This window comes from Convolutriloba macropyga, chromosome 7, assembly GCF_964194025.1.
Source record: "Convolutriloba macropyga chromosome 7, txConMacr16.3, whole genome shotgun sequence".
NCBI lineage: Eukaryota > Metazoa > Xenacoelomorpha > Acoela > Convolutidae > Convolutriloba > Convolutriloba macropyga.
The window spans coordinates 73,072,062-73,084,092 of NC_134474.1; the positions used below are offsets into that span (position 1 = coordinate 73,072,062).

At 36.1% G+C, this 12,031-nt stretch overlaps 1 protein-coding gene across 1 annotated transcript in view; it reads right to left on the reverse strand.

The window, feature by feature from the left end:
- LOC142343313 (mitofusin-1-like) overlaps positions 1-12,031 on the reverse strand; it is a 122,229-nt gene that overhangs the window by 13,827 nt on the left and 96,371 nt on the right. Inside the window, exons 12-13 of the mRNA XM_075395141.1 lie at positions 5,106-5,301; positions 4,309-4,558 (exon numbers count right to left, since the gene is read on the reverse strand). Coding sequence (XP_075251256.1) covers positions 4,309-4,558; positions 5,106-5,301 — 446 coding nt within the window. The remainder of the gene's footprint in view (positions 1-4,308; positions 4,559-5,105; positions 5,302-12,031) is intronic.

Genomic DNA, 12,031 nt, shown 5'->3' on the forward strand with positions numbered 1-12,031 from the left:
GAAGCCAAAATGCCGCATGTGAAAAAAAAAACGCTAACGAAAAAACCACTGGCCAGAAAGCAAAATTTTGTTCAAAAGCCGTTTTCTCAGTAAAAAAAGTCGTGAAGCTTACAGCAAGGGCATCACTGGTGCAATAAATGAAAAAAACGAACTGAATCTTTAAACAAAATTTTATTTCACTAATTCTCAGAGCATCATTTTGTATCTAAGAACCACCTGACACCAGAATTACGTCACGAACAGTTTTGATGAATCGCAAACTTAGAAACTATTGTGACCAGATCCCACTTTTGAACAAAATTTTTGCTAATAGGTAAAACGGAAAAACAAACAAAAAAACCATGAAAAGTTAGACAGAAAAGGGCGAAATCGGATTATCATGCATAGAATTTAAAGAAATAAAGATACCTCACGTTAGAAAGAGGCGTTCAATCCATAAAATATCACAAAGAAGTTGCCATATGCGCTGATGTTTGAAAATGAGATCCAAAAAAGCAGAAAAACAAAATCACTAAAAAAATTTAATATTTGTGCCCACTTAAAATTGAAACGCATTGTCAGGCTCTCAGAAATCTTTGGTAATAATTTTAAGAGGATTTCAAATTAAAAACTCAATAAATGAAACTAATTCCCACAAAAAATCAAACTAAAAACCAAAAATTGGGCCAATTCGACGAAAAAACGGTTAAAAATGATTACCGATATGCTGTCAAACGACGCTTTTCAATGTCAAAAATTCATTCACGGTACGCAGCACGTGATCAAAAAAACTTCCTTCGCTCAGCAGAAGTCTCTTCACCATAACAGTTGCTCACTTTTTTCAAATTTTCATTAACTAAAAAAATGGACCTAGAATGGGCTATGACTTGATTGAGAGAACCATTTCGAAAAAAAATTCTATCAAAAAATGGAAAAAAGTTAACATCGAAGCGAAAATGCCGCAAGTGAAAAAAGCAATAACAAAAAAATAAATAGCGAGAAATCAAACTTTTGTTCATGCGCCGTTTTCTCAATCTAATTAAAACTAGAAATAAAAAAGTCGTAAAACTTCCAGCATTGGCATCATTGGTGCAAGCAAAAAATAAACCGAACTGAATCTTTAAACAAAATTTTATTTTTTACTTATTCTCAAAGCAACATTTTGCATTCAGAAACCGCCTGACACCGCAATTACATCACAAACAGTTCTGATGAACCAGACACGTCGGGATTAATGAGACCAGATCCCACTTTTGAAAACCACTTTTGCTAATAGTTAAGACCTTTTAGTTAAGACCTTTTGATGATAAATTAAGCTAGCGAGGAGGCAAATTTTTGTTCAAGGGCCGTTTTCTCAATCTAATTAAAATTCGAAAGAAAAATTTCACACCGCAAAACTATCCGCTTTTTCGCTGGCAAATATTCACGAGCTCAAAAACAAAGTTCGAAAACAGAATGTCTAATCTACTCAGTTGATGTGCAATATAACTGCATATGTTAGAAAACAAACCCGGCAGTTTGCTGGGAAATAGGTGCAATTGATTCTCCTAAACCCCTTAAGAAGGAAAGGAAAAAATGACGAAACTGATTTTTGTACAAAAATAAATAAAAAATAGCCGGAAAATAGCCGCCGTTGATTCCAATAAGCATGATTGGGATTGAACGAATAGAATATATTGAAAAAAAAAAGATTTTTGTACAAGTCCGATTTATTTTGATGGCATTTCGTAGTTGAACATACTTCTGTTTCTTAGAGAGAGGCTACAGGGGCTACTATCAACACCAATTAGCATTAGAGGTGGTAACTAAGACTTATAGGAACGACGTTCAAATAGCGGGCATCTAAAATTGGGCTTTATGGGTTTATCCCGTTTCTATTTCTGACTTCAATTTTTTATACCGACTCTGTTCATTTTGAATTGCTTTGCTTAGCAACTGATGTTCAAATTCACTTTTAGCAGAATGAGAGAAGAGAGAAACTAGCCTAGAGAACTCAAAAAGATTTCACGCAAAATGTCGAAAAAGCGGCAAAATGGTAAAGCGGAAAAAAGTTTGACGAAGTAAAAAAAAAATACGTCCGCAATAATAGCCGGCTGAGAAGATGAGGGCGGCTATTAAAAATATGAATTATGATTATGTTTTTCCAGAGTTAGAAATTCTACCTTTCTTTAATGAGGGTATACAGAGTCTTTTTATTGAGGGTATACAGTGGCTGGCATCAATATCAATAGGCATAATAAATGGTAACTAGGATCAATAAGAACAAAGTTCAAGTAGCGGGAATCTAAAATGGGGTTTCATGGAAATATGTTGTTTCTATGTTTGATTTCCTTTTTCGCTACTGACTCTGCTGATTCTCAAAAGTTTTTCTGACCAAGTGCTGCTTTAAAGCAGTTTGAACAGCATCAGAAGAATAAAAATAGTCTACAGAAGTAAAAAAAAAGATTAACGCAAAACTTTGAACAAACTGTGAACAAACGTAAAGCAATCAAATTTGTAATGGACGAAGTGAAAAAAAGAGCTGTTATAGGGGCCTGTGAAGACGAGGGAGGATATTTCAAAAAGATGACAAGCGATAAATCTCGAAAAAAAACGAGCAAAAACTAAAGAAACCTGTTGAATTTTTCAACAATGTTCTCTAAAAATTGAAGTCTTTTTAATATATCGATAGATCTTTTCAACATATATTAGGCAGCAGTTCATCTTTGTTCACTGAGCAACCATGCAACACTCAAATGCACTGAAGAACACTTAAAACAAGAGAAGTAAAAACTTCAAAAAACTGCCGAACTGATTTATGTACTTATATAAAAACATGTGCTATCAAACCTTTGTTTTCACACAGTAACAAGAACCCTAGAGCAAACCCTAATTAATTAAATAAATATGAAAAATACTGTGAAAACAATTAAAAAGAAAAACACAATTAATTGAAAAAGACTTTGGAAAACAGAAAAATTAGGAACAAAATTTTTAAAAGTTAGACTATTTTCTTCAACTAAAACATACTTCAAGTGACATTAACAAAAATAAAAGGGCATGAAAACCCACATGAATAAAAAATCAACCAAAAAAATACCCCGGACACTACAAAAGTGATAAAGAGTACAAAGAACGCTAAAAAGGCAAAACAAAAACAGCGAAATCACTAAAATCTCTAAAAGATTTTATTTATAACTCTAATATATAATTAAGATGGACCCTTTACCTGAAAATAAAGTAAAAACTTAGAAAAAACTGCTCCAAAGAAGCGGTACGTGATCAAAATACATTGCTCGCTTAGAAATTTTTTTTCACACATACTTCTCTCTATCTCAAAAACGCAGCATGAACTGAAAATTACTCTCATCTCCTTGCTCTTAAATTTGTTCAGCCGTTTGACTTAAACACTTAATTTTCACGTGCTGCATTGTTATTTACATGTTGTTTTATAGACACTCCAAAAAATATCGAAAAAAGAGACGCTCCGCCAATACTTGTTGTAAGAAAAAGAGAGCGCCCCAATACAATTCATATTCTTTGAATTGTAAAAAGACCAATAGAAAACCAATACTCCTCTTCGAGTCGTAAAAAACATCAAGAAAACCAATACTCCTCTTCGAGTCACGAAAAACCAAGAGAAGGCCAATAATAGCCTCAGCTATCGTTTTACGGCTATCAAAACAATCTGAGTACCGTCGGTTGGAACGGCAGGTGAAGATTTGGCTTCCATTATACATAGCTTAAGCTTAGGGATCCACGTATAGTGAGTGCCCTTCACGCCTTGAAGTTCTTTTTACTCGTTGAATAGCAGCGTCGTTGAATAGTGCACTTAGAGCCTATTAAAGCTCCGAGTCAGCTGCTCAGAGACCACAGGACCTCGAACTTCACCAGTTGATCCCACTTTTGCACACGCAAGTAACGAAAATTTGGAAAAACCAATGGACGAAAACAGCATACAGAAGACGAACAAGACTAGAGGAAACGCTTCAATTTTTATTTGAGAGCAAATTTCAATTTTAAATATCCCAGATGCTCTAGGGGTTAGGATTTGTGGCTCGCACCCACAAAGCCCGTGTTCGACTCCCTGTCTGTAAACTTTTGCACATCGCGGAACTTTTAAATTGCGGACAAGTTTGAAGCAGTCAAATCGCTCACGCAAGCAGAAAGAATGCTCAAGAAAAAAGACAAAACGGTCGAGCAAAACTTTTGCAGTAAAAAGACACACGGTTACATTAATAGAATAGTTTCAAACTGGGTTCGAGCGCAATAAAGGACCAACAGCTCCCGAATAATTGCCATCAATTAGTTAATTATAGGATTTCAAAGAACAGAGCAGTAGTGACTCACAATGCCTCCCGCGATTACCAATCCAAAAGGACCCATAGATGGCAGCATACTCAGTGACGTCATCAGGGGTAACAGCACATGGGAGGAGGCACTACTGCCACTGGACGAAAAACTCATTCCACCATTTCCAGACTCTTCTTGACCACCCTCGCCAGTCTCCCCTCCTGTTCCCAAAAGTTGTTCCGGTGTCTGGCCTCTGGCTGCTTTGCGCATCATACTACGTGACATCATTGCAGGGCCTAGGATACGTCTATAACAAGACATTGAACCGTCGCACGAACCAGGGAAAATTATAATGAACTTGAAAAATAATCAACATGCAGCAATCGCAAACAACTGTAGATTGATCAATGATCATTCAAAATGGAACAGAAACATAAAACTGTTTAAATCATATTTAAAATAAATCACTTAAAATATACTGAATTTTTACCCGTGTAAAAAAACACGAGTTGATTTTCAATTAAAACGTATTACGGGATTGAATTTTGAAGGGCAGCGAGCGATAAGGAACACCAAAGCTCAACAGCTAAGCAAACATTTTTAACGATAAGTAACCGTGGGCATAAATTGAGTATGACAAAACTTCGGTTGTTTAATATCTAAGCTTATAAAGAGAATTACGTCCTTAGTGTCCTATCATCATATTCAGATGTTCCTGTTACAATCTACAGTCAGTCTGAACAGAAGCTAAGATCTCAGTGATCTTGTTGTTTGTCCTTTTTTCATCTGTAAACAAAGAAAATTCTGTAAACTTATTATGTAACAAGTAACATGATGTATTGTGTTTTGTGTACCTGATGAGGTTATTGAGGCTGAGAGAGAAGTTGAAGTTCAGGTCTTCTTTGAAGTTGGCACAGAGGGAGTTACACGATATAGAGTAGTTCAGACCACCAGAGGAGGACAGTCTGGGAGTGGTCCTTAGTAGGGAGACGCTAACAGGCTTCGACTGCTTCTCAATCCAGGACTGCGGAATGATCTGTTCAGCATTCTCTGAAAGTAGAATATTTGATTATCTTCAAATATTTTCAGAGCCAGGCCGAATTCAAATCAATCATGACATACTATCATATGAACATACATTATCTTTTTGTTCCGACCCCTCTTGAGGGGGGAGAAACTATAAACTCAAATGGTTTTTTTGTTCAGACAATTTTGGCCGATCGATATATTCATCGTAGAGAGTTGAGACTGGTATGATTAGAAAGCTTGTCCAGCGTAGAATATGGAATTAAAAAGATTTTTTTATTTTCGTTTTTTATAGGGAGTTATCGAGGTCTAAATTTTTGAGAAAATAGAGTGAATTCCGTTGATTTTATTCACACTTTCCGGAATTTTTGACAAAAATTTCGCCAATTTTGCTAAAATTTGTTATAATTGTTAACTTTAGTGTTATTGATTTTATCTCTGAAGATAGAGGAGGGTTGCTGGATTGTTCGATCCGAATTCTTTGGCTAGAATTTATTATTTTTATTTTTAAAGACAAAAAATATTTTTCAAGTTTTTTGTCAAAAATTCTGGCTAAATATTTCAAAATTCAGACTTTTTCATCAAAAACAGTACGAAGTTCCTTTAGTCAACTTTGATTAAATTTGCAGGAAGTACACACCCAAACAACACTAACACAATCTTTGCAGACTCAAAAGGGGGCTATTTCTACTTCAACCTACCTTGCGAGTGCTCCGTAATTAAAACGTTGCTGTTTTTTGCTAATTTTGGTTTTTTGCTAACGCAGCATTTAATTTTTGATTTTTTAACTAACAAAGTATCTATATCTATAACATTCGAAAATAAAGTGTTCTAAAAGGACGAACAGCAATAGCAGAGCTACTTTTGGACCAATCTTGGACTGTTACAATTCAAATAAACTTCGGATTGTTATCATTCGGTCTTTTTTTTATAAAAAAGGTCGGTCTTTTTTAATTAATGTTTAAAAAGTTCGAATTTTTATAAAAAAAGACCGACTGATAACAATCCGATCTTTTTTAAAGTAGTGATAGGTCCAACTCGCTTGCTAGTTAGCTCCGAATTTTTGTATCTGGTTTATTACTTGAAAGCTTATGGTCGTTTTGACTTTTAAAAAAATTTGATTTTTAAATAAATACTGGTTTATTGAACTTTGCCTCCATTTTTTCTTAATTTGGTCAGCACTTCAAGCTTGGTGTCAGCACTTAAAGATTGCTTCTTCTTCCTACTGAATTCAAATTCAATCTTAATTGCGGTTTTACACCTTAAGTTTGGCCTTCTAGCTTTGATACTCCTAGATTTCACATTTTTAATTCTCATGTATCTGCCCATTTTTCACGTTTTCTAGTTTTCTCACATTATCACGTTATTTACAGTTCATATATCATAGTACTGGCGTTCAACATAAAACACAATCGATATTTTTGAAATCTTTAAGGATACAGACTCTGGTTTTAACGGCTTCGACAATACTTTCTCGAAGAATTTAATTGAATTTTTTAATTTTGTCTTTAACTGTTCTTTTTTACTTTGTCTTTTTAGTCGTAAGAAATTTCCTGTACAATGACCCGGTGTCATTGGCTTTTCATGGAAGAAAAGATGGGCCGATATTCTGATACTAGTAGATAGCTGATGGCTTTCATGACATTGAAAACAATTGTTTCCAAAATAAAAAACAACACTTTTTCACTTCACAATTTTGTTCCTTCCATTGACTGTTTGTAACCTAGTCTCATTAATTACAGGCCAAATCTGACAATGATGTTGTCAAGAGTTAAGTGTCAAAGGGATTGGTGTCACAAAATCTAATGTTTTTAAAGGATTCGTTTATGACTTTACTGGCTTCGACACGGGTTTTTCACAAAAGTAAACTAATTTCTGATTTTTGTCAAATTTTACGTTTTTTGATAAGTTTTTGATAAGGTTTTTGATAAGTTTTAAGATAAATTCTGGATAATTGGAGATCTCAACGGCTGGCTTTGGAAGAATAAACAAGCCTATTTTCTTATTTCATTTTGAAATTAATGGCTTTCATGTCTTTGGAATTATTTTTTTCGAAAAAAAATAAGTATTACTTAATTTTGCTTTTTCTTTTTTGTATACTTGTTACCTGTTTTCATCAATGAGAGGTCACATCAAATTATCGGTGTTCGAAGTAGGTGCAACCGAACATATTTGGAGGGCAAAGTATGGCTTACGGCTTCGAAAGCGTTTTTTGGCAAAATTTACCTGATTTTCTGTTTGTTGTCTATTTTTAACAGCATAAAAAGTGAAGACCGTCAGTTCTTATATCCATCTTTAGAAACATTGGTAATCGTAAACCTATGGGATATTTTTAAATGATTTCTAATGGTTTTCAATACTTTGAAATCAATTGTTTTTAAAAGAAACAAATAAGCGAATTTTTCAAATTCTGTTTTTTTTTATTGTCTAATTGTTACCAATCCAGATCCAGATCCAGATAGGGCTCACGGGCAGTGCTGCCCTTATCCCGCCACATTTTGGTCCCGAATAAGACCTCTCCATTGCTTTCTGTTCTGGGCTGTTTCCTTGCACAGGTCGAACCATTCAGTCTCCCATTTCTTCGCTGACATTTTCGGTGGTTTGATATGCTTCTTTACTTCGTCACGAACGATTCTTCGCCAGGTCTTGCGTATGCCGCCTGGGGGTCTCTTCCAGTTATCGCCCTTTTCGAATTCGAGCGCTGCGTTTGGAATTTCGGACGGATTCATTCGGAGGACATACCCTAGCCATCGCAAGCGTCTTGTTTGGATCGTCGTGGCAAGGGAATCACATTTTGCAATGGTGGTGATACTTTCAGCGGGGAGGTCCTGTCCTTTGTGGAGAATACGTCGAAGACATCGATTTTCGAAGGATTGCAAACTGTTTATATCAGAATTTTTTGCTGGCCAGCTCTCGCAACCATACAAGAGTACACTTCGTACGCATGCCTTGTAAATCTTCACTTTTACAAGCTGGGGGATGCTTCTCTGGTTCCAGATGTTCTTAAGGTTTTTGAAACTACCTGCAGCTTTGCCTATCCTGGCCTTGATTTCAGATGTTACGTTGCCGTCGGGCTGTATTTTACTTCCAAGATAGGTGAAGTCTTCAACACGTTCCAGTTCTTCGCCATAGACGTGGAATTTCTGATTGATGTCCTGGGAGCAGAATTTGGTTTTGCCGACGTTCAGGTAGAGGCCGACTGCCGCTGCATTTCTGGCTACGTTGTCGAGTAGCCTCTGGGCGTCGTTTCCATTATCATCCATTAAACAGATGTCGTCTGCAAAATCGAGGTCGGCAATTATCGTGTCATCCAGAGACACACCTACGTTGTCATTGCGGAGGGCTTCTTCCATTATCCAGTCGATTGCGAGGTTGAATAGGAAGGGGGCCAGGATCGAGCCTTGCCTGACACCGCTGAGGATACTGAATTGGCGGGACAGGGTGCCGTATACTCGGACTTGGCTGTAGGTCTCTGCGTATAGCATTCGTAGCACGTTGAGGAGTGTGTCTGGTAGTCCAAGGTTCTCACAGATACGCCAGATGCATTTTCGATCCACGCTGTCGAAGGCGGCTTTGAAGTCTATGAAAACTAGGTTTGTCAACCTTTTGAACTCCTCGCGTTGCTCGAGTATCTGACGAATTGTTACCAAGCCTTATTATGGACTGGTCCCATATCTTTTCTGGGAAATTACAAGTTGTTTTGTTTAGTTTCATTTTTATCTGACGCCATTTTGACTTTGTTTAAATTTTGTTTTTTAAAAGGACATAAATTTTTTGATGTAATAAATGTTTTTGTGGTTTGATTTTTCTGTTCGTCTTGACTCGCTTTCCTAATATTGGCATATCTCATCAATCTAATGCATTATTTTTTACTCCACTGAGTTATTTGCCTTGGAGTCTATCTTTTCGTTCATACACCAATTTTTTTAAAAAAAATACTTAAATTTTTGGGGTTCTCTATTTGTTCATTTGGTAGAAAATTATGCCAAAGTTGTGATTGAGCGGGGTCGGAATCTTATGTTCAATCGCACATTACCAAGCCTCCTTGTCATAAATAAAAAATTGTATTCTGCTGTAAAGCTGCACTTGTTTAAAAAAGTTAACTGGAGGAAACACACCTTAGGTTTCATATTTTTAAGTCTTTCAGACAATTCGACCTTGTTTAAGCCTTGTCAATTTTTAAACAACAAGCAAAAACGGTAGAACTCGCACGGTTGAAAACTGAAAAATTAAAACGAATTGCTTTCAAACGGCAGGGGCTCAATTGTGCCTTAATTTAGCATGGTAGTCGGTCTAATGTCACCAACGGAATTAAAATTATACTACAGTTTAGTTTACGGTAGATCACTAGTAAGATTTAAAATGAGAAGCAAAACCAATTTTGGAGCAGTTTTGATTTGACTATTAATTATTTAGATTATAAACCGACAAACATGGGATGAATTTTCTGGAACGACAGCTGGGGGCAATTTAGTTTAGAGGGGATGTAGATTAGAAACATTTTATGGGTGCAAAAACACAACTCACAATCGCTTTTATATTCCCAACAAACTATTTCATTAAGAGAACAACTTATATCACTGAAAAACTAAGAACTCGAGTTTAAAAAGTTACTCAAGAAGTCAAAATATATTCTAGAAGCGCGAAAAAAACGTTTACAATAATTGCTTCAAACTTCGTTCGAAAGCAATTAATCACACAAAAATCAAGTAGTCAAAAGCAAGCCAACACGTCAGAAAAAAACTGTAAAAAAAACCTGCAGAAAAAGACCAAAAGGGCCAAAATAATGGCTAAAAATTTTGTTTGAGAGCAATTGGTCAATGACTTTAGTCTTCAACTTTTGTTTTGAAACAAAATGTGAGTCTCGAAGCGTAAGAACCCTTTTGTTGACTGATAAGAGCGCCGAAAAATCAAATACTAATCACGTACAAAACTCTGTACTGTTTAAAACATAACCGACTAAACGTCGGAAGAATTGCTGTCGAACGACTAGTGAGAGCTCTAATCAACTGCAGCCTGCTTCAGTCGGGGGGGGGGGAGCCTAAATGGGACTAAGAAGTTCAATAGTAGGCTTCAAATAACAACATTAGGGTTAACATATACCACTATTAGGATTTAAAGTAAAAAATGGCACCAGTTTCGGCGCACTTCTCATTTGACTTTTAGTATTAAATTGCCGCCAATTGAGTTCTGCTGCTTGAAATTGTGATTTAGAGAGAATTTTAAAAAGTCTCTCGAAAAGTCAAGACCGTCAAGCGAAAATTTTGCATAAAACAAAGACATACACGTTTACGATAATTGATATAAACTTCGCTTAAGAGGAATTAAATGCTCTCTTTAGAATTGAAAATGAATGTCAATGAGCGCCATCAACTTCATCATGCATTTCGCCATTTTCATTAATGCAAGTTGACATTTTAAGTTTAATTCTGATAAAGAAAAAGGAAGTCTTGGTTTTTCGAGAAAATGTTGATGATACTTGTGTATGGAAACGAAACCAATCCAATAATTAAAAAAAACACTGACAAAGCTTACAGTCAAAGCTTTAGTTTCAGGCAATGTATTTTAGTTTCACAGAATGTAATTAGATGAAAAAAAAATAAATCAATAGAAAATAACCGAATAACGTCGGGCGAATTGCTCTCAAACGACCGGCGAGCGGTTGGCTTCGCCAGTAGCTAGCTAAGGTCAGCCTCTCAGAACCGCCCATCAAGTCTCCAAAACAAGTTTCTCTGAATTGCATACTTTGAGCTGAAAGGCTCTAAGAGAACTTAATGCCCTCTGGGCGCTACATGTTTAACCTGTTTTTCAGGACGAAAAGTCAAATGAGTCGGACGAAAAACCGGTCAAGCGAAAAATCGTATAAAAAAGACCAACAGGACTAATATGATTCCAGCAAACTTCGTTTGAGAGCAATTCAATAGCTTAATTATTTGCAACGGAGTATTGCTCGTTCAAAGATCTTGAAAGTTATAATGAGATAACATAGCCGGCAGATTGCCGGAAAATAGCCGCGATAGACGCTCGTGGCCTTCCAGGAATTGAAACACCTAAAGAAATAAGATAGACAGATTGACCACCAGTCCTTCAATAGACCACTAGACTTTTCGGGTTAGCTTCGGACTGTCAATTTGACACATACGTTCTATAAGGAAAACGCCCTTAAAGAGCTATTTCAAAATTGATATTCGAAATCAAAAACTCAAGACTGATAATCACAAATTAGGGCATATAAGATTGGCACAACTTAGATGCACACTATTAACTAGTAAATCTTCATTAAAAATTAAAGTTCCATAAGTGAGTTCAGAAGTCAATTTTTTGAGTGAGGTAAGTCACGCAATTGACCTAAAAGCAGAAACAACGTCACGTACACAAATTTTAACTGCAAAGCAATAGAAGTCACTGAAGTCAATTCCAAGAAGTCAATTCCAAGAAGTCAGGTCGTAAGAATCATCGATGGAGACGACGAATTAAAAAAAAACCACGATGTCCCCAATAATAGCCGCTATCGCTTCGCGGCTATTAATAACAAATAAACCGGCTAACGTCGAATGCATTGCTCTCGAACGACAGATGAGGGCAATTTAATTTAAGTAGCTAAGAGATGTTTTACGAGTGGACAAAAATCTCACACCGGGGTCGACCTCAGGACTACGCAATTTAGATCACTTCAAAATGAAGCGTTAAAAAGTCACTAAAGAAGTCAAAAAATCTTTTAGAACACAAGCGCAAAATGGTCAGGAGAACATTT